The sequence below is a fragment of the Neophocaena asiaeorientalis genome, unplaced genomic scaffold (assembly GCF_003031525.2).
Source record: "Neophocaena asiaeorientalis asiaeorientalis breed wild unplaced genomic scaffold, Neophocaena_asiaeorientalis_V1.1 scaffold249, whole genome shotgun sequence".
Taxonomy (NCBI): Eukaryota; Metazoa; Chordata; class Mammalia; order Artiodactyla; family Phocoenidae; genus Neophocaena; species Neophocaena asiaeorientalis.
This window is the reverse complement of record NW_020172625.1, coordinates 8389109-8413284: the sequence shown is the minus strand read 5'-3', so window position 1 is coordinate 8413284 and position 24176 is coordinate 8389109. Positions and strand designations below refer to the sequence as shown.

Genomic DNA, 24176 nt, shown 5'->3' with positions numbered 1-24176 from the left:
AAAAAAAAAAAAAAAAAAGGATAATCCTGTCCTTTGGGGAACAATAGAGAATGGCAGAATCCAGGACAGGGATTCCTTCCTCTTTATTTATTTTTAAATTAATTTATTTATTTATATTTTATTTTTGGTTGTGTTGGGTCTTCATTGCTGCCCACGGGCTTTCTCTAGTTGTGGCGAGCAGGGACTACTCTTCGTTGGGATGCGCAGGCTACTCAGCGCAGTTACTTCTCTTGTTGCGCAGCATGGTCTCTAGGCCACGCGGGCTTCAGTACTGCAGCACACAGGCTCAGTAGTCGTGGCTCACGGGCTCCACAGGCTCAGTAGTTGTGGCGCACGGGCATAGTTGCTCCACGGCATGTGGTATCTTCCCGGACCAGGGCTCGAACCTGTGTCCCCTGCATTGGCAGGCAGGTTCTTAACCACTGTACCACCAGGGAAGTCCTGATTCCTTCCTCTTTAAAACCTGTTCTTTTTCTATGTGGTATCTGAAACCTTTTCATAATTCAACAGCCCATTTCAAAGCAATTTGACTCACAGAAGTCTAATCAGAGGGAAAGGTTAAACCCTCTTTCCCTAGTTCTAAACTTAATACCAAGCAGGTGAGTGTATCTAAATAGCTAACTTCCCCATGGTAATTAACAGTAGACTTACCTTCACCCTTGAACCACTGACAAAGGCTGTGTCCTTGACCAAGCTTGAATCAGGCTCCTTTAGGTCCTTTTTCTGATGAGGCCCCTGACCTTGGGCTCTGTCCTTGGCCTTTTTAATTCAGTTTTCACAAAACTCCAGTTTAGTGAAAACTCCCCATCCTTGATATCTAATCAAATTTCTCATCCCCCCCCCCGCCCCCATTCTCAGGTATCTTATTACCCTGGGCCACCTGCTGCAAAACTCCCTTCAAGCCAGCATCCCCCTACCCCTGCTGTTTTCTTAGTCATTTTACATCCAATCCCTACCCTGCTCCTTGGGTATAACTCCTCACTTTTCCTTGGTGTATTTGGAGTTGCACTCTATCTCACTCCCCTACTACAAAACTCCATTATAATAGCCCCCTTGAATTAAGTCTACCGTACCATCTTAACAAGTGTCCTGAATATTTCTTCTTTAACACCACGCTCACAAGTGTAATATTCTCTTTGTAGCTAGCCCTCACCAAAATAATGATATTGGTAAAATGAATAAACTTTCAGACATATGAGAGCAACACACACACACACACACACACACACACACTCTAACAAGGAGGGCAGGATTTGTTTAAAATAGTATTATCTCACTAAGCAAACTCAGAAATTCAATGACTAGATAGATTCTACTGGCTCTGACTTGCTAACTTAAGTATGGAAATAGTTAATGTAAAAAGTTAAAGAAAGCCAGGGTAGAGTCATTCTTCTCCCTCCTCATCCTTTACTTCCAAAGTTACTAATCTTTAAGTCTTTCATTGGTTACCCTTATGCTTCATATTCATCATTTACCTTCTGTAAACAGATAAAGGACCAAATAAAATTTAAAGGAACTCTCAGGTTATTTCAATCAAATAGGTAGCAGCCATACAGGTATTAAGTTGATAAATTAGAAGTTGACTGTCCAAAATACCCAACAATTATACTTGTCAGTAGATTTTAAATATATTTTAGATATCACATTAAAAATTTATAACTGAAATCAACAAATTAACTCATTGCAAGGAATTGGAAATAAGACACAGTAAGTATAGATCATCAGTATAATAAAATCATACTCCCACCAGCAAAAAAAAATAATTGGGGGTTTGTAATTGAACTTTTTCCTCTGGATAAAACTGCACAGGAAGCCCCCAATCCTTATGATTCCTAATCTTGTTTATATATCATCTATCCACTTGGATTCTTACTTAACCTTGCTGGCATATGCTTTCAATATAAAGCTGCAACAAAGGAAAGCTATAATTACCAAATCTCTTCCTTTCAGCTATTGAAATAAGGTGATTTACAGAAATGCAGGACACCGTAAACAAAAGGGATTTTCCAGTGCTCACAGAGCACAGCTTCCAGGAAGATGCTGGAACAAATACACCTTTTTGCGGCCAAGACCCTGGGCCTGGAATCCAAATGGATTATATGTTTCAGAGCCAGGTAGAGTTACTCATCTAGTCTCCGTGTTCTGAGAACATTGCTTAAGCAGGAGGAAAATCACAGTATTATTCATAACCTTCCTGAAGATGGTCAAAAGGGACTCTATTCAAATACAAGTGCTCATATCCTGTAGATGGTAGTGACTCCATTACCCAGGGAATGATTATCCAGTTTGTTAATTTTCCAGATTTGTAACTTCCTCCAGGCTTCAATGGAATCAGCCTCATATGTAGGTGAAGTATGTAGGAGGGCAAAATTGCCTTAAAAACTAACCAAATCAGATAAACAAAACTTCCAGCAACATATTACTTTTAGCATATGGGCACTGTGGGCAGATATTAAAATGGCCTTGCTGCCTGAGAGGGAATATGTTTCAGACACGAGGACCAATCTGACTTTGAATTAGTTTACAAAGGGCTAGCTAAGGATGCTGAGGATTGGACATGGAACACGTGAGCAATAATGGGGAATGAAAGGTACAAAGAGGGCTGGGAACATGGTCTTGCCCACTGTGACAAGGCTGCAGCAGTGGACCCTGGGCAGTGATGAGGAGGTGGGGGTGTGACTAGAAAGAAATGGGGTGCAGAAACATAGGAAGATTTGTTGCCAAAGGCACTCATTTTCCAAGTCCTCTAACTCAGCTTCAGCTCATCATATAAACCTTCACTCTGAACCATCTCATTGCATGTTAGCATTTTTCCTACTTGTTAAGAAGGAAGAATGAAATGTGGGTAAAGTACCAAGAGAAAACCAGAAATGAGTTGTTTGCATTCCATGTTAGTTTTCACCAAAAGGAATTGGAAGAGGCAAACCATGAACTGCAGTTTTCCCTCACGAGAATGGAGAGCAGAAAACTGCACACACCAGCTGCAGCCACATGTTTTCACTTCATAGTTGTCTTTCCACATTTCATAGCTTGAGTCCGTACACAGCTGTTTGCTGAGTTACGGTGCTAGTGCAAGGAAGGGCCTAAATGCAAACCTCATTCTGGATGCTCAAACCAATTCACTAAACAAGCACTGCCTGGCCTGAGGGCCTCTTTTCTAGATACAAACAACTTAGTAAGGGAAGTGTGTTAAAACTAGGAAAACTAGGGCAGCGGCTTTCATAGGGCATTCTCAGTGGTTCCCAAATCTCGCACTATCTCTGAAGTTTGTTTAAAAGATACAGATTCCCTACAGCAGAAACTAACACAACACTGTAAATTAACTATACTCCAATAAAAATTAATTTTAAAAATAGATTCCCTAATCCTTAGCCCTCAAAAAAAAAAAAGACTAAATTAGAATACATGGTATAAGCAGATAAGGTTGGGGGTCCTGGGAGAAAGAGAACCAAGCATGGCTTTCTTGACATAAGAGAAGCCATTTTGGGCCTGTCATTTTGTGATCTAAGCCTGTCCACAAAGCTTGGCCTTGAACAGGTCTCAAAAATAATGAACTTAAGGGAACAAAAGAACTGTTATCAGGCAAGAAAAGTAACAACAGCAAAGCTAACAAATCAGTTGTAAAAACTCCCAGATTTGTTTCAATGGTGAAGAGTAGCCTGAAGCACTTTCTTGAGTTGTTTTACAGGCATTAAACCCCTCTCAGGCACTCAACCTAGGTCAACCAGAACCTACAGGACCATGATGCTGACCTTCTCTGACCTTTGTGACTTCAGTTAAAGCTGGGGACTCTTGTCAGCCGCCCAAGCCTCTTCATGAATATACATGTACCCTTAGCTTAAAACTTCCCCAATTTTGCTGTTGGAGGAGACACTGCTTTGGGAAAGATCCCCGGTGTTCTCCTTACTTGACTCAAGTAATAAAGCTTCCTTCTCCCATCTTTGGCTTGGTTGTGTCTTTTAGCTCAACACCCAGCAAGAGGCAAACCCAGTCTTCGAGTAACAAATTGCCTGGAAATCTGATTTTCTTTGTAAACAAAGCACCCAGGTTTGTTGGCTACTCTCATTTGATCCCTTTTGTACTTTTACAAAAGTATTAGTAGTCCTATTTTATATATGAGAAAGCTGAGGACCAGAAGTAGGAAACTACTCGAAGTAACACTGCTAGTAAAGAGCCTTAGGTGGCATCAGACAAAACACCCACCATACCTTCAGCAACGAACTGCATTAGACACTTCACTGTCTGGAATCTACTAACTACTCACTGAGCCATCTTCCTAAGAAGACTGTTTACATGCACATTTTTGAAGGAAGCAACAAGTTCTGGCATGGTCTTTCCCTTGTGAGAACTCCCTCCTCCTCCGACCCATATTGGAGCTAATGATGTTCCTTGCCTCCTGAGTCTGCAGAGCCGACATTCCCCCCATCAGAAACCGATCTGGAAAAAAAAAAAAAAAAGAAAGAAAAGAAACCTATCTGACCAAAGCCTTCCTCCCACAGGAACTAGGTGTTCTGATCAGTGTAAGCTGGTGGGAGAAAGTGGAAAAAGATAAACCTCCCATGCCCTCCCAGAGTGTACCACCCTCTTTCCTGGCAAGGACCAATTTCATTATCCCCCTAAAATCCACCCAACCCCCTCCCACCCCCTCCAAGAAGCTCATGTATTAAAAGGCTTTTGTGTACAAAGCAAATTGCTTATATAAAATAATTCATTCTACCTTAAAAAAAACAGACCTGCAATTGCCAATCAGTACTTCGATAAATGTGAAATAACTAGGGTGAATGCAGTTCCATCCAAAAGCAAAGAAACTTATGTTGTTAGTCTGTGCAGCCTGATTGTGGCTTATTGTACATTTTCCTTTAAACTCCTTAAAATAATAAAAAGAACTCACAAGGATGGATGGGATTTCATTGTAGGAACAATTGTAGCCAAAGGAATAATCCAAACAGAATTTCAGACAGTGGAGAGATTTCACGGGCTCCAAACTTTTGCCCCAGAAATAGCCAGGTACTGTGTTGTGCACCAGATCCGCCCTGCATTAGTGACCAAAAGTTGTGAGGAAGACAGTGTAGATGGAGCTGTTCAAGTTAAAAAAAATAACATTCACATTTGTTCAGATGTATTCTCTGTTAAAGAGGGAGAGAGATAACAGGGGCTTACTACGTGCTATGGGATTCTCAAATGTTACTGCTCATAAGAAATACCTGGGGAGCTTGTTATACAATTATATTCCCAGCTGCAATTCCCAGAGATGCCAATTCTCTGGTCTGAGTTGGGGCTTGGGATTCTGCATTTTCATCAAGTACCTCAGGTGATTCTGATGGAGGTTTTTCCCTTAACTTTTCATTTTAAAAATTCTCAAGCCTTAGGAAGGTTCCAAGAACAGTACAATGAACACCAGTATACCCTTCACCAAGATCAAGGGTCAGCAAACGCTTTCAGCAAAGGAACACTGTTCAGGCATACATAAGAGATACTTCAGGTCTGGTTCCAGACCACTGTCATAAAGTAAATATCACAATGAAGCAAGTCACACAAATTTTTGGTTTCCCAGTACATGTTATGTTTACACTATACTGTAGTCTATTAAGTGTGCAATAGCATTGTCTAAAACAACAATGTACATTCCTTAATTTAAAAACTTTATTGCTAAAAAATGCTAATCAACATCTGAGCCTTCGGTGAGTAATCCTTTTGCAGTGGTTAACATCAAACATCACTGATCACAGATCATGATAACAAATATAATAAAAATGAAAAAGTCAGAAATATTGCAAGAATTACCAAAATGTGAGACACAAAGTGAGTAAATGCTACTAGAAAAATGGCACTGATAGACTTGCTCCACGCAGCACTGCCCCAAACCTTCCATTTGTAAAAAACACCATATCTGGGAAACGCAATAAAGTGAAGCACAATAAAACAAGATACACCTGTAAATATTTTCAGCTTTGTAGGCCATATAGTCTCTGTGGCAACTACTTAAACCTGCCATTGCCATATGCAAGCCATAGTCAGTATGTAAGCAAATGAGCATGACTGTCCTCCAACAAGACTTTATTAATGGACACTGAAATTTAAATTTTACATAATTTTTTCATCATAACATATTACTCTTCTTTTGACTTTTTCCAATGTGTTATATTTGAAGATGTGAAACCACTCTTAGCTCAAAATTAGTACAAAACCAGTCTGGAGGACAGGTTTGTCCTACAGGTCAGTTTGCCAATTCCTGACTTATCAATTTTGATTATAAAGTCTAAGCTTTTCTGAGGATGAATTTTAAATCTGTTATTGCTTTTCATATCCAGAATAACCACAATATCCATCTTAGAAAATTTTTAAAAATGTATCTGTGAAGTTGCCTTCTGACCCACTATTGGATTTTCAGATATAACATTTTCACATCTTGCTATGGCTGATATTTTTGGATGCCCTGTGGGACACAGTTCCTCATTTAGAAATCATCATAGTTCAATCGGTCATTCTCTAATTTTATCACATAAAAATAAAGTGGTGTGTGCCCTTCCCTACAACACCAGTGCCTAATTAGCATCCTTTTTTCAGCTTCTCTCTCATACTGAAGATAAATGAGTAAAAGACCTTCAATCTTCCAAATGATGCCAAGAGTCCAGCAAGATGTGAACAGCATTTTGCTATTTGTGAACAAGGGACTGGAGATGCCTTTTCTTGATTTTTTTTCCTCCCTGAATTTTTGTTGAAAATGAGCTCCAATCCAGAGTGTGTGCTCATATTTCTAAAAGACTGGGTTATTACCAAGTTAAGACCAACTATAGTGATACAATCTGTTACCCAGTTACTCCCATTCATGGTCTTCACTTCTAGGGGAATTTCTCAAGTTATTAAACATGATTTCACAAGCATCTGAAAGCCAAACAAGAATTCTGGAGGGTAAACTCCAACTCTGCATCATGAAATCAACAAACATTGTCACAATGGAATCTAAGTACTTACCTATTAGGACCAAATGAAAAAACAAACAAACAAACACAAATCAAGCACATTCCTGCTTATTGAAATGCCTTTCAACTGGATTTATCCAAACATTACTTCATCCCTTAAGGAATGAAAACTTAGTTACCTGAAGCATTCAAGCCTCTATCCATCACTTCATTGCCCACCCCTCCTCCCAAACCAAGTACTCCATTTAATAGCATGAGGGTATGTTCTCTTCTGATGGAGCCAGAGAACAGAGAAGTCATAAACACCTCCTCCCCACACCCAGGTCTAAACATCAGTTTAGCAGCTGCTTTGGAGTCATATTCTACAAGACCATGAGCCTGCCTTTCATCTTCTCACAAGCACTCTCTTCCAGGCTCTGAAGATAATATACAGCACACTGATTCAGGTGGAGAGGCAGAAATCTCACAGGAAAGACTTAAAACCCAGGTCTGTCGACATATGAGAAGGCCCTGCGTTTCTCATCAGCTGGCTGATTTGTGCACGGCCACATTTCTGGAGCTCAACCAATTGCCTCCCCGATGGAAAATGCTTACGAACTTATAAATCATCTTTGAACACGTTTTCTCAGTAAAAATAAAACAGATTGCTAGCTCCCAACTGCTGAAATGTGGCTATCAGCTTCGATAACCAATTTAACAATTTGAAACAATTAAGGACTAAAAACTCTATTTGAAAGTTCGATTAAAAGGAAACCATAGCGAAATGCTTTGTTTAGGGCTGGGAATTCTGTAAGTAATATAGGAACCGCAAATAAAAAGAATAGATAATCTTAATTTTGTTTTCCTCACAAAAAAATTATAGACTGAAGTTAAACAGTGGGCCTATTATATGAGTGCAGTGGTTCTTAAACCTGGCTACATGGTATTAGCATCACCCAGAGCTTTAAAGAAAACTGCAATGCCCAGGCTGCACCCCACACCAATTAAATATGAATGTAGGAGCTGGGGGGTGGGGCCCAGGACTTCACAGTTTTTAAAGCTCCTCAGGTGACTCCAATGTGCAGCCAACATTGAGAACCTCTCCATTGGCCTTATGAACATTACTTAGTTTTACAAAATCTACTTAGTGGAGGACCATTTCCCTTCCTTATGTCTGCCCATAGGTTCTTTACAGCTGGGATAGGAATAAAAATTGACAGATTGACTGATTGACTGCTTGCTAGATAAATAGAGTCACACACACATATAAAAAAATATACATGCACGCATATTTTTATTTATTTTACTTAGGCCCTGATCATTAGCATATAAATCAGAAAAACTGAGTGCCTTAGAACGTACATATCCTCTCCAAATCTTTAAAGAGCCAAACTCTAAAAATCACACGTAAAAGATATTGGTCATAAAACACACACACACACACACACACACACACACACACACACAAACTTTAATCACCTTGAGGAACGATGATCCAATAATATATTTAATAGGTAAGATTTCATTCATCGATATACAAAAAAAAACACACCCCAAAACCTAAACTTTAAGACATGTGCCCTTAGCAAGAGCACTTACAGTTAGAAAGGTTTATCGGTAGCACTTTGAGGTAGCATATTTTATAAAGTAATAGAAGTCACAGAGCTGCTCTGCAGTTTCTCTTGGACAGAAAAGGACAGGCCATCAGCCGTTGCTCTTGGTAGAGAAAAGTGAATTTGTCTGTACTCACTGCCAAAGTCAACCTGAACATACTCCCTCCCGTCTTGCCATGGCCATCCCTCCACTACACTTCATGCATTGTGGGTTTAGGAAAAGGTAAAGGCATTACAATGCTTCTTTCCTCTTGGTGTGGTGACATCCCAGGCTGTGGCAGCAATCTTTCTGCCACATGCAGTGCTCACTGGCAGGAGATGCATGCACCTATAGGGGGAAGGAAAATATGGCATCGCAGTGTCTTGTTTTAATTGGCTCTAACAATTTAGTTAAGAGTAACGGATTCCTCTAAGGCTAAAAAAAGGTTTCTGAATATTCCCTCCATGATTCTGGCCCTTAAAAGGCTCTCCCTTTTTTCTCCCCCTGAGTACAATATTTTGGGGGTATCATTAAGCTTTCTGCAATTGTCCTGCCAGGTTGGTGAGCAGTAAGGCTCAAAAAAAAATCCACACACAAAAACAACAACAACAAAAAACTGGGTGCAGGAGAAACTCCAAGAACAGACTTCCTTTGTGCAAGTTGAAACGACCCAAGTTTATAGTTCAGGAAAATGGCCTGCTTCTTTTTTAAAAAAATGTAAATATTTAGCTCAGCTCTGCATTTTAAATACAAATATACAGTCAAAACAGGCTAAAGATTAAAGCTGCAAAAATGGCCCCACCAACATCAGACCATGGTGCAGGTCAAATTTTTTCCCAATGGTCACAGATTAAAGGGATGTCTAACTCCCAAAAGCCCTTTGTCCCAATATATTCCATACTTCTTGTTTGAAAGTTGAACCCTTAGAAGGAATCAATATACAAATGAATAAAAATAGCACATGTCCAGGCAAAAAAGGGCATGAGCTGGGCCTGAGTTGCCACTTAAAACTCTACCATTCAGTATCATACCAAATCCTCAAAGGCTGCCTGGAACCAGGGCCCAAGGCATTCCTGAACATGCCAGCCACGCAGGTCAACTGCTGACCCAAAGTCAACAACACAACTGAGCATTAGACTTCAAGTATCCAAGGTGCTACAAGAGCTGGTCCTCTCAAGGACTCAGGCTGACTCTCAGAAGCCCCCTCCCCCCACCAAAACATCCCATTGTACAAAGGGTGAAGCACTGCTTATGGTCACTACAAAAACACAGGAGTGGGAGGTGAGGAATAAGAGAACTGATCTCTGAAATATACCAGCCTAACAAATACAAATATATTCTTTTAACATTTTGTACAACTAGAAGGTGCGTGAGCCCATATTCAAGCAATCACTTTAAATTCTTTCTTTTCTCCCCTTTCTGTATCAAACAGGAAAATAGTTCCGTTGGGTTAACAGTGTCATTTTAAAATGCCATAAATTAAATAAGTTAGTTCACATTTTTTCCCCCAGCTAAGTTACAGTTAGTCTCTAATGTGCTTTTGAAGTTTGCTTCAACAGCTCCAAGTCTCTTTGGCGGACCGTGCCAGCTCTGGGACAACCATATCCGTCCAGCTGCAAAGGTACGAATTGTTCAAGCAGCCCAAGGCCCTCTCTAGCAGGACTAGTAAACAGCTTAGTCCATGATGGTTTGAAGTTTCCACTGAATCCCAAAAATATGGTACTCCCTTAAAAAAAAGAAAAAGAAAAAGTTCAATTTGTACCTCTACTAGTTCCATGCAAGAAAATGTGGGAGGTGAAGCGGAGGTGAGCAAAACAAAGATGGCTGTGAAACAAAAACAAAAAGAACTGTACTTCTTTACGTCACAGAATGAACTCTCACCACCCACCTCTTGCCCCAAATAACAAGCCACGTCCCAACACACTTCCTCTACAACTGTCTTCTGATTTAGAAATTATTTTCATGATACCCACCCCAGCCAAACAAGCTCATGAAAACAGTCTGGTAGCTATACTCCACTGTAAAAATGCATATGTTGCTGGCCTCCTAAGAACTTCACAGAATACAAATACAAACCTTTGTTATAAAGATTGGCTGGTTTGGCTAATCCCAGAGATACTAACGAATCTGAAATATTCAACTGCTTTATCTCTCCTCTTGTGCTCAACAGGACAATTGACCTGTAAAAGTTAGAAAATCAGAGCAAATTTCAGTAATTCAGCATGCATTTATTGAGTACCGTTCTGAACTAAATACAGTAGATAAAAGCAGAACTCAAAAACAAACAAGGGCTTCGCTGGTGGCACAGTGGTTGAGAGTCCGCCTGCCGATGCAGGGAACACGGGTTCGTGCCGCGGTCAGGGAGGATCCCACATGCCGCGGAGCGGCTGGGTCCGTGAGCCATGGCTGCTGATCTTGCATGTCCGGAGTCTGTGCTCCACAGCGGGAGAGGCCACAACAGTGAGAGGCCCTCGTACCACAAAAAAAAAAAACACACCCCACATGCCTTTTCATCCCTGCTGTTACAAGTGTCCCCTTCAATGCCCCACCTAAAGCTTATGTTGCTATTACAAGGGGTCTATAAATGTAGGGAAAGCAAAAGTCATTTAGGTCAGTGGACCTAGTGGATGGCTTGGGACACAGCTCTGTCATGGAACAAACTATTTTAACAGAGGAGGTTAGTTTTGTTAGTTTCAGATGCTCTATATACCTACTTAAGTTCTATTATCTACTTACTAAGTAAATGGATAAATGCCAATTCTAAAAAAAATGAAATAAAATCTGTTCTCCATGGTTTGGTTTAAATTGCTACTTTTATTGTGAGTATATCAACACACACATTCAGATCTTTTTGTGGATTCTCTCTTCTGATCTCTCTATCCTCTGCCACTACTACACCGGCTTAATTACTATGGCTTTACGGCTTATTTTAATACCTTTTGTGTCTGCCCAACAGAAAAAAAGGAAGATTTCTCTCCTGTGAACCTTTGTTCAGAGACTAACAAAGAAAAATGAATCAGACTAGGGCTCTTAAAAGAGAGACCACACACTCATTCACTTAAAAATCAATTTACTCCTGGGGAATTCCCTGGCGGTCCAGTGGTTAGGACTCCACGCTTTCACTGCTGAAGGCGCGGGTTCGATCCCTGGTCAGGGAAATAAGATTCCGCAAGCCACATGGTGCAGCCAAATTTTTTTAAAAAATCAATTTACTCCTTTCCAGTCACTTCCAAGTGACCCAGGTGACAACTTCCTATACCACAGTCATAGCACAATGCTGTCTGAGGGTTCATCAGTGGGAAAGATGGCTGCAAAGGTAAAATTATCTGTAAAATTATCTATAAAATTGTTTTAAAATGATAATGAGCCTTCTAAGTGCGTTGGGTACCATGTAGACTAACTTAATACTAAAAAGTGAGATAGGAATGATCCAAAATTTTAAGCCTTTCTCCTTCCAAGAGCCTTCCCATCATTTGCAAACTCTTCTAACATCCAAGTCCTCACTTATCAATGACAAGCAACTTGGATCACACAGGCATCAACCTGAGACTAGGAAGGAATGACTATCTTTCAAGAATCCTAAATACCCTAAAAGGGTAAAAGGGCAGGTAGACAAACCAAAGCTCAGAGTTAACCGGACGTCATCTTTAAGGTACCTTATCCCTCACACAGAGCAAGCTTCACCTACCTTGGAGGGATGCTTGTTTTTAAATACTCTTCCATGAGACTGACATCAGCAAAAGAGAAAATCTTTTTCTCCGTCAACCGGAAGGGAACACTGCAGGCATCCACAACCAGGAGGAGGACGCCCTCACTTCGGAAGGTAAAGTCAGTGCCGTTGATCTGAGAATACAAAAACATCTGCAGTCATCACCATTTCGGCATTTCCAGGATGACTCGTCTTTCCAGCCCCTTTCCCTCTGTCTTCTAAGCCCATGAATCAAATAATAATTCCCAAACTCAAACTGCATATTCCATTACTCTTCCCCTGCCAACATTTGAGATTGAGCCTGTGTTCTCACAGACTTTTGCCTTCACTGGTCTTTTCTGACTGGCTAAGTTGCTACAAGCAAGGCATGGCAGCCCACACTCAGCTGAGCAGGGTGACTCTCTCTGCAGGCTCAGGGCCTTCATTCTTACACACGTAGTCTCTCAGTGGGGTCAGAGCTTTCCAACTCAGTGATCGGGTGGCAGCCTCTATACTGCAGCTCAGATACTGTCACATTGGTTCAGGAAAAATACATGTATCTATATGAAACAGATATCGAGTCAGATAGATAGATAAATAGATAGAATGCTTTAACCCACATAAACCCCCCATTATAGCTTAGATTTAGAACAACAGAGGAGCCAGATTGCTTGATCTCCTTTGTTTCATATATAGCTCTCCTTTAAAATCAAAATGGAAAAATGGTAATTTTACCAGGATTTAAGCCACAGGGTATTACTATATCTTGTTCACCATTACTGTGAACTGAAATTTCCAGTTGTCCTCTTTAAATTAATGGTTTGAGACCTTTTCAAGAAAAAGGAATTCCAGATACATCCAAATCTCATTAATTCCTCAACCAAAAAGGAAGGGAAAAAAACTTATTAGACTGAAAAATGATTTAACACTAATTTAAGTCATAGGCACTGTTTCTCTTTAAAATGTGTGAAATTATAAACCATGTTAAAAGCTAACGAAGGAGAGGGGCTTCCCTGGTGGCGCAGTGGTTGAGAGTCCGCCTGCTGATGCAGGGGACACGGGTTCGTGCCCTGGAGCGGCTGGGCCTCTGAACCATGGCCGCTGAGCCTGCGTGTCCAGAGCCTGTGCTCCGCAACAGGAGAGGCCACAACAGTGAGAGGCCCCCGTACCGCAAAAAAAAAAAAAAAAAAAAAAAAGCTAACAAAGGAGAGATGCGCTCTTCACTACACCTGTCCTTGCTTGGAGAAGTTATACTTAAATTTTATTTCTAATCACTAATGATCTCATAGGAATACAAAATGGCTTTTTGCCTGTATTTAAATAGCCCTAGTCTAGAGAATAATTCTAGAAATGCTTGACATAAAGTGCCATTTTATATTTAGAAAGACTGAAAGTGACTCACTTATTTTTAAAAATCTGGATACTTAGAACTGAGACACATTTGATAAAAAATATACATAATGATCCCTAACACACCCAAACTGTCCCCTTGAAAAGTACCCCCCAAAAAAACCTGTTACTTAAAGGAAACACAAAATTTTCTGTAAAAACTAAAGCAAGGCCATGTCCAGCAAAGACTCTTCAGGTAATGCATGTGAAAAGTATTGGAGGTAAATGTGACAAAACACAGTCCTCTGTGATCTCTTTTAGAGTCCCAGGCACCCAGTGTGCAGCAATGGAGTCAAACAATGTCTACAGACCCAGAGGAATACCCTACCTGAGATGGTCTGGGCAAAACAATATCTTCTTTAATTATATAGTGAGCTAGCAGAGCAGAGAGACTCAGCACCAACTTGCTTACCTTTGCAACTGACACCCACCAGATTCCACGCAAGTAGGCTGGGATGGGTTCCTCATACAGCTGACTGCATTGAGATGTTGAGCTAACAAACTTCATACCAATAAAATTACATCATGAACATACTACAAAATGAAGAAATGCTAATGCAGGGCAATAGATATATATACTTGAGAAATCTTTGAGTTACGTAGGGATCTTTCACTCTTTCTCTCTTTGTAATTGTGGTAAGAACACTAACATGAGATCCATCGTCAAACATTTTAAGTGAACAATATACTACTATTGACTACAGGGACAATGTTGTACAGCAGATTTTGAGAGTTTATGCATTTTACTCAACTGAAACATTATGCCTTTTGATTAATAACTCCCCATTTCATGCCCCCCCCCCTTAAGTAGCAGTATTTTAAATTCAGGGTTGTTAAAAAGTTCTTAATTCAGAGTTAAGTTCTAGAGATGGATGGATAATGTGATGGTTGCACAACAACATGAATGTACTTCACACCACTGAACTATATACTTACAAACGGTTAGGATGGTGAATTTTATGGTATGTGTATTTTAACACAATAAAAGAGATTGGGAAAGAAAAAAAAGAGTAAGATTTAATTTTGCTCACATATATGGGGATTTGTGAATGTGTTGTCCACCACTTAAAAAAAAACCGAGCTCCTAAGGAGACCACATGAGGCTGAGCCCAGACCCTAGCTGGGTATCAGCTGGATGGCTAGATACCTCCTACTCAAAGAGCTCTTTACATAGATGCACTCAGGTCAACTCGATTTTGGACAGGCCACATGCCTAGAGCTGGTTACCCCGCAGGCTAGCTTGGCTCTTAGTCCAAATTCCAGTATTGATATGAGGCTAAGGCTTTTAACTCCCATTAACCTACTTAAAAAAGACAACTAACACTTTGCATCTTCACTTTCTTCATCTGAAAAAAATGGGAACCAGGCAACTTCAAAATAAAATGCTGAGGAAATTTTAAAACCTTCACTTCCCATATTTTAAACCAATAACTGGGGAACTTCTTTTAAGTTTCAAAATCCAAGGTTAAAATTTCTGCATATTTATAATTTATGACTTTTTTTTTTTTTTTTTTTTTGCGGTACGCAGGCCTCTCACTGCTGCGGCCTCTCCCGCCACGGAGCACAGGCTCCAGACGCGCAGGCTCAGCGGCCATGGTTCACGGGCCCAGCCGCTCCGCGGCACGTGGGATCTTCCCGGACCGGGGCACGAACCCGCGTCCCCTGCATCGGCAGGCGGACTCTCAACCACTGCACCACCAGGGAAGCCCCTATGACCATTTTTTTAAACCAAAAACACCTTGTCTCCTACAGAAAAGAAATCTGAATAATTACCTGAATAATTTTAACATTCGCCTAAAAGTAATCAATAAACATAATTGACTGAGAAAAAAATTTAATATTTATTTTATTTATTTAAAACGCAAATGTTTAGGAGGTATTTACACCTCTACTGTATTGCTCACCACTAATAATCAAAATGTGATTATAAACAAGTGAATGTTGCCAGAGATAATTCATGTTACCAAGATAAAATGTAAAATCAAGAAGCTGAGGCAATGTACACACCAGATGGTACTCACAGAAATAACAGAGAGGTCTCCATGCTGAGTCTCTGCTTGACTGGGTGACTGGAATTGCACAGGGAGGTAGCTTCTATGAGGATCACTTGTAAACACCACCTAGACAGGGAAGAAGTTCCACATCTATGTCAACTGCATCTTCCTCCAAAAAGATCCTTCAAAATAAACTCAACTATACCAAAGCCAGTGAGTGGGTTTTTGTTTTTATTTCTGTTTTCTCTGAACTTTCTGGACATATTTCATGACCTGGAATTCTATCTTTTTTTTTTTTTTAATTATTTATTTATTTATTTTTGGCTGCGTTGTGTCTTCATTGCTGTGCGAGGGCTTTCTCTAGTTGCGGCGAGCGGGGGCCACTCTTCATCGCGGTGCACGGGCCTCTCGCTGTCATGGCCTCTCTTGTTGCAGAGCACAAGCTGCAGATGCGCAGGCTCAGTAGTTGTGGCTCACGGGCCTAGTCGCTCCGCGGCATGTGGGATCCTCCCAGACCAGGGCTCGAACCCGTGTCCCCTGCATTAGCAGGCAGACTCTCAGCCACTGCGCCATCAGGGAAGCCCGAATTCTATCTTTTGATACAGGCTTTATACGAGAAGTGTATGTTCCTAACTTTCTGGAGCAATCTCAGTTTCAAATCACTGTAATCTTGTTAATAAAATCAGTTCTACAAATGACTATATAAATATGCTTTATATCTAAACCTTTGTAAACATTTCATGCAAAAACAGTCACAAATCTTTTCAAAGGTCCTTTTCAGACCAGTTATTCTGAATTGGGACTCAAGTCACTCCAGGACTGAGGAAAGAAGTGTAGATGACAAGGACTACCCTGTTTAAAAACTTTCAAGGGCCTGTACATCACCAGGTCTAAATTCCTCCACCAGACCTGCAAAATGTTCCACAAATAGAGCCACGTCGTATACACACAGGACCCTATTTCCCACTATTCTATCACATTCAACATGCAGGGCAGTTCCCTCACTTTCCCATGAGCACTTTACCTCCTCTTCTGCTACCCTGCCTTTTCCGATGCTGTTCCCTTCCCAAGAACACCCTTCCCTTTTTCCTTCTACTCCAAATCACTGCCAGTCTCCAAACCCCAACACCCACCTCCTCCCTGAAGGCTGTCTTTTCATTCAAAAGCACTCTTAACTTTTCACACAATTTAGCACTTAAAAGCATATGCCCTGGGGAATTCCCTGGTGGTCCAGTGGTTAGGTCCAGCGTTTTCACTACCATGGCCCAGTTTCAATCCCTGGTCAGGGAACTAAGATCCCGCAGGTCACGCAGCATGGGCAAAAAAAAAAAAAAAGTGTATGTCCTTATAAATCGATGCCAACAAGAGCAAATAATCATGGCAAGAGCAGATAATCATGATATTAAGCACTCAGAAGCTGGACATTGCTTTGAAGTCTCAGGTCTGAAGTCAAAAAATTCATGTGAATTTTCCTACTTATTTCTAATACACGTGTTTTTGACATTGAAAACAAAAATTCCCCTCAAGTTTCCAAGTAAAAGTGATGTCCCCAGATGCTTCAAATACTTCTCAACTGCCAGGTCACGAGTCAATACAGCTTTAAGAAATGAATCCTGATCAATGTTTTAAGCCCAAAGAATAAAGAACGCTAAACGTCAATGCATGGAACCATTTAACAAGATAGGCCCAGAATAGTTCTGAAGATGATTAAATTATTTTATAAATTGTAGTAATTCTTATAATAATTATAAATTATTTGAAGTCTTTTCAGTAATGAAGGACTTTCTTAACAAATTCAACTTAAGAATTAGGCTGGAAAATTTACTTCCCCACAAAGACTATCTGAAAATTTCACTTTAACAGTCAAAACATTACATAGGACAGGCAAGGATTCATGTAAACTTCTTCATGTACCTGGCTTATTTTTTTGTCTGTTCGCTGGTTGGTTGGTCTAGTTGAATTGGAGAATAGAGGTGGCTCAAGGGTATGAGCAACCAAGACTATGACAGTGAGTTGTCATCAGAAAAATACTTATCATATATCACGATAGGAAGCATAAATCTCTCTTCCTTTCCCTGTTCTTACTGCCTCCAAGGGACAGAAACAAGAAAAATTAGAAATAAAGAACCTGTGCAATGGAAGAATTTTTGTTTTCTCAAATCACTTATAATGATAAGAAATAAAGATTTAGAGGTTTTCTCCATATTAATAGCAAGCATTTCTGTGGCAATAAGGACTTTTTAAAAACTCCTCTAGGCCAGTGAAACTAAAATGTGAACATGTATCAGAATGATCTCCAGGGCTTGTTAAAGCACAGACTGCTAAGCCCCATCCCTGAAGTTTCTGATACAGTAGAACTGGGTGGGACCCAAGATTTAGAATTTTTCATAAGTTCCCAGGTGATGCTGATGCCGCTGGCCTGGGGACCACAAGTTGAGAACCATTCTTCTTGACCCATGTTTGTTTATATAGAGGTTAAAGATCAATTAGGGCAATATTAATTCTGTATTTCACCTGGAATTAGTCTGACTTCCTTTGGAAACCCCATGCCTGATTTTAGCTCATACTTTGGATTTACTTTCATTGCCATGTTTTCTCAAGATCTAGAAGGAGACCATCTCATTAAGAATATGTCACAAGAAGCATTTCACTTCTAGCCAAAGTCAGTTTGTACTTTTAATTACAGGTAAACATAATAGCACATGCTTCAAATTAATGGCTTTTCATCTTGAAGGAAACAATTTTCATACGAGTGCCTTTTCTGAAGATAAATTTCACACTTCCAAGAAAACAAATTATTTTTTGATATCACTGACATGCAAATGAAATAGCGATACTGTAATGGAATCACATCTGAGAAAGAAAAGATGACAACTAATATATCCACAATCATCCAGGGCAAACTGATATATCACAGGGGGAAGGTAGTTTTATTATAAATTTGGACTGGTTTGCTTCTTATGAGCATCACATTCTAGAATGGGCCAAAATTCAGGGGAAACCATGCAATATTTATAAATTGGCAGCATAGATGTTTCAAAAAAAAAATGTGCTGATTGCACAGAACCTTTTGACTTTTTCTCCTGGACCACAGACCACTTTTATTCCCTGTTTACCTGATGGGTTCCGCAGCCTTGACAGAGTCCCTTGAGCATGGATGGCATCGGCTTGAGTGCTGACGGCTTTCTGTAATACTGGGGATACGCTTTGGCCATGCAGTTACTGATGTCTTTGGAGTCTGTTGCTGCCTGGATCTTGACTCTTTCGCATCCCTGAGATGAACAGTAACTGTGACCATCCCTGTGGCTTTTGGCTTTCAGATACAAAAACAGCAACCTGCACAAAACAGAAACCAGTCCAACGGATGTTAGATTAACTTTCAAAAACCTACAAAAATTCCTCAAATAAACTCATGGCCAGAAGGGATATTCCTCCAATGAATTAAATTTTTTTTAAAAGAAAAATAAACTACAAAACCAATAAAGTTGTTTCCCTTTCCTTTCTACCCTCCTAGGGTTCTGAGTCAAATGCAATACCACTTTAGAAAATATTTTGATAACCTGATTCAGTCGTTATGGGCAGTATCAAAGTCGATTTCTGGTTTGAATTAGTTCAACTGGTAATTTAGGAGGATGGAATTTGGCTTGGCTCAAGAATTCCTTGGAAAACTTTACACTTGCGTTTAGGATTTGGTAAATTAGTGTGGTTTATTCTTTTTTTTTCTTTTGGTTTACAAATTGTTTTGGTTTAAGGCACAAAACTGGAATAATTAAAACAGCAACTGTGAGACTTGTTTGGTTAAGGCCAAGATATGGTATCAAATCAATTCCTGTGATATTTACTAAGAGCAGATGGGCCTGGGGTCCTTCTGTCTGTACTTTGGCCAAAATCAAGCGAAATGAACAGTCCTACCCATTCTGAATCCTCCTCCTACTGCCAAGATGAATGGAAAAGCAAGTTCCAGGCAGTAGTCCAATGTCTGTCAGCAAACCTAGGCCTTCTAAACCAAAGGAAGTCAAGATTCTAAAAAGGACTCGATCAAATGCGATTGATTACTGGAGTTCAAGAGTTCACTATCTATCTATCTATCTATTTATTTATTTATTTATAACAGTAAACTTTTATTGAGGACGTACAACATCCCAGGCCCTATGCTGAATGATTTGCATGAACTGTGTGCTCTTCAACCTCACAACAACCATATAATATAGCATTTTTATTATTCCCAAATAACAGATAAGGAAACTGGGGCACAGGAATATTCACTAAATTGCCCAAGATCACACAATTAGTAAGGCAGAATATTATATAAAGTCAGGCAATCAACTGCAATTCTCCAATTGCAGTCATGAAGAACCTTCTATTTATAAACTCAGCTCTGCTTGGCAAAGTAAGAACCAACAAAATAGAAGATCACCCTGGATCAGTAGAATTTCCTGGTAATAATTGCTTTCCCAGAGGGGGACCCACACTAGCTCAACTTTCAGAATTGAGGAAGGCAATGCAACATCTAAAGTGCCTGGTTTACTGAACCCTTACATGACAGCCCATAGCAGTCCTTTCTTTGGAGACATCACTCTTAAAGAGTTCACATTTTAATATGAGGTCAGTGAACAACACAAAGTTGTGATGAGGTGAAAATCAGCCACTGTTCCAACATCCAGTAATTTTAACATATATATAAGGAATGACAGGGACTTGATTAGGCATGGGACTTTTGATATATAATTTAAATCATCAAAATGAATAGAATTAAAAAAGAATTTGAACCTCAAAGGCTGAAGGACCCTAGAAATATCCAGATGAAGAAATACTTCCCATCCTTTTACATATCAATCATTAATTTGTGATCACCAGACTGTCCTTACAAATTTGGGCGTTCCATTTATTTTTGTGGAAAATCAACTGAGAATGTGGCAGTTCTATCATCTATAGAATAAAAGCCCAACTAGGTTGTTGAAGTTGAAATCAGAGATAATGATGATAAAAAAAAGGACTTAAGCTGATAACACTGGCTGCTGCACCAGCCCTGAAGGGCAAATGAGTTGCATCTTATTCAAAAGTTAACAAGACACTTGACTGAACCCTAACCTCATTCCCCCACAGTCAATCTTGCCACCCTTCTCTCCAGTAGGAAATTTTGTCTTTCCCCAAACATGCCGTGCCATGTTCTTCATGCCTCCATGCATTCATCCACACTGTCCTTGGAACACCTTCCTCTTAGTCACTCCTCAAGAGTCAGCCCCAGTGTTATCTTCTTGGGTTGTCACTGGCCACCCAAGGCTGAACCTCTGGGTTACCTCAAAAGGCACACTATAGGACTTGTAGCATTTAAACCTTTCGCCCTCTGATTACTTGCTTTACATGCCCACATCCTTCAATGGACAGTGAATTTGCAGAAGAAATGTGCCTTATTTACATTAGTATCTTTATAGTACCTAGACAATGACATAGAGTAGAAATGCCAGGTTAAGGGATGGATATTGAAGGAGCATGCTACTTTCTGGAAGAGCACAGGAGAGAGAGCCTACCATAACCCAAAGGCTGAGAGACTGTAACTGGATAAAAGCAGACAAAGCCAACAGGACCCCAGGTGAACAGGATTAGAACTAAAAAGTGGAAAAAAGCAGGCTAGAGAAAGTTGAAAGCAAATATGCCACGGTTACACAGTGATTTTTTTAAACCCAAGGTCAACTTGAGAGATAGTCTTAAAGGAAGAGAAAAATGAGCTTTCACTAAAATATGAACTATATCATATGGAAATAATCATCTTTAGAGTCGTTATGGAAAACACTACTTTAATTTTCAATTGGGCCTACTGGTTCTTTATTGACAAGGATAATTTCTCTTTCTAAATCGCCTTAATAGGTAAACAGCAAACATCTCACTCGATTCCTACTGCCAACTGTAATTACGAGTCATTCTAGTTCTCTTCTAAACCTCTAATGGTGATGAGCAGAGAATTACCCACATCAGCTGCTTTTCTAAGCAGCCGTCACATCACAATCTATTCTTAGTTACACTGAAGAACTAGTAATTTCACCACTAAAGAAAAACAGCAATAAAAAAAAAAAAAAAACAGCAATAATTCTCATTCACTGGTTGCCCCGAATTACCCCGTGCTGGAGTCAAAGTAGAATTTCCTCTCAGACTGTTTCCTCTGCAATTCCTCCAGCGAATGCAAGGGCTCATACTCTTCCATTTTGGATAATGAGCCATTATGCCGCTGTAGAAAGCCAAAGGTAACCTGAAAACTTGTGTTTGACGGATAGCAGAGCCCAACTCGAATCCAGTCATTCCTATAAAGGAGAGACAATAAAAACATGAATTCACATTTGAGCCAGTACATTTTGAGTATTACAGCATATGTAAATTTTAGCCATGGTCTTCTCCTCCTTAAATTTCTGCTGTGTATGGAGCCACTAACAATGCCAAGTCCTGAATCCTAACACACTAATGAATCATCGACTTTTACATGTTACCCAAATTTCTCTCCTCAATATATGTACAACAATGATATGGCTTATAAAAAATTCTTGGTTTCAACAGGACTTCAGGGAATGTGAAGAGAAGCTGGATAAAATGTACTTAGATACTGCAAGCAGATAATAAAATTGAGACAGTTGGGTATGGGTATACTAAGATGGAAGAAACACTAATAGCCTGATAGTGGAAGCGTACACTGGTAAAATCTTTCCAAAGAATTTTTTTATTCATAAATATATTTTTATCTTTTATAATTACATTAGGATAAATTGTTAGTGGTAAATTTGCTAGAGATAAAGGTGCATGCATTTTTAAAGTCTTTGATGAATATTACCAAATTGCCATAGTGTTGTTTCTTACCTAATGTTCTAAGATACAAAATTAATACTTTTTGAAAACCATTAAGAATATTTCCCCCTTTTTTATCATTTCTTTTTTTGGCATTCTTTAAGTTGTGGCAAAATATACATGTGGGGCTTCCCTGGTGGCGCAGTTGTTAAGAATCCGCCTGCCAATGCAGGGGACACGGGTTCGAGCCCTGGTCCGGGAAGATCCCACATGCCGCGGGGCAACTGGGCCCGTGAGCCACAACTACTGAGCCTGTGCGTCTGGAGCCTGCGCTCCACAACGAGAGGCCGCGACAGTGAGAGGCCCGCGCACCGCGATGAAGAGTGGGCCCTGCTCGCTGCAACTAGCGAAAGCCCTCGCATAGAAACGAAGACCCAACACAGCCAAAAATAAATAAATAAATAAATGTTTAAAAAAAAATATATATATATACATGTGGTAACATATAAAATTTACCATTTTAGACCTTTTTTCACTTTACAGTTTAGAGACATTGAGTACATTCACAAGGTTGTACAACCATCACCACTATCCATTTCCAGAACTTTTTAATCATTCAAAACAGTTTTAAAACAATATGTAACAATGCCTGAAAATTGTTCACACAGATTTCATCCAGTAATCCCACTAAGAAATTAGAAATACAGACCAAAAATGTATAAGAAAAGATGCTGTATCCAGTATCATTTGTAATACCAAAAGGGGGAGAGGGGCAGGAGAAAAATAATCTAAATGTTCATAGGGGAATGGAGTAGTTAAATAAATTTTGGCGTATTTATATGCTCAGAGAACACTTGAGGGTGGAGAGACACGAGAACCCTATAAATGTTTATAATGCCTCAATGTGATTAGAAGAATTATAGGTTATTGTAATTTTTTAAATGTTTTTCTATATTTCCTTATTTTGTTTAATGCATAAGTACAGTTTTTATAACTTTTAAACTGTTATTTTCAAAAGTGCCACTATGACAAAATCCATGACCTCTCTATAATTATATTAAATTTGGAAAAAAAAATTATCCATCTCCTCCTCTTGCCTCTGCCCATGATGTAACTTTTACAAACTTTTAGATAATTAAACAAGGAAAGTTGGACTGAATTTCAAGCCCATATAGAGTTTTGAAACTTCTGAGCTTATCCTTTTTTTCACTTTAAAATCTTTTTACTTTCTTAGTATTTATTCAAAAGTTATGCCTTGTATGTGCAGAACCCTGCATAACATTTGATTATAATACCTCACCTCAGATTCATAACCTGCCAGATATAACTTTTTGTATTGAGGATCACTCTTTCACATATCTCCTCCACCCTCTCTGACAATCGTTTGTTCCTTCATTGACTTCTAGGCAGCTCACTGAGGGGAGTGACAATATCAGATTGGCTTTTAGAACCCGCACCCTGGACACAATGTGGACCAAGGATTGAAGGTGGAGGGAGGTGGGGAGACCGAATAGGAGGCTGCTGCAGGGATCCAGGCAAGAGAGGCTAATGACCTAAACTCAGTCACAAGCAGTGACGGTGGAAAGAAGTGGAGAGATTTGAAAACATTAAGCAGATAGGATCAACAGGGCTTGGCCACTGATAAGATGGAGAAATGAGAGAAAAGAAAGAGGAAAGGATGAGTCCTGAGATTTTTTTGGCTTGGTTGACTCAGTAAGTGAAGGTGCAACTGTCCAGCAAGGGCATAGAGAAGCAGCAGCCAGTGTTACAGGAAAATAGCAATGGTTCAGTTTAGAGCATGTGTCAGAGGCCTATCATCTCAGAATAAGAGCATCT

The 24176-nt window shown here is 39.8% G+C and overlaps 1 protein-coding gene across 4 annotated transcripts in view; it reads right to left on the bottom strand.

The window, feature by feature from the left end:
- Positions 1-8169: 8169 nt before the first annotated feature.
- Positions 8170-24176, bottom strand: part of CEMIP2 (cell migration inducing hyaluronidase 2) — a 77951-nt gene continuing 61944 nt past the window's right edge. For 2 of the 4 annotated variants that reach the window (XM_024738944.1, XM_024738943.1), the window contains exons 19-24: positions 21683-21865; positions 18683-18902; positions 15594-15692; positions 12184-12338; positions 10572-10675; positions 8170-10221 (exon numbers count right to left, since the gene is read on the bottom strand). In XM_024738944.1, coding sequence (XP_024594712.1) covers positions 10025-10221; positions 10572-10675; positions 12184-12338; positions 15594-15692; positions 18683-18902; positions 21683-21865 — 958 coding nt within the window. In that variant the 3' untranslated portion in view covers positions 8170-10024. The other 2 variants (XM_024738948.1, XM_024738947.1) reach the window with 2 other exon arrangements.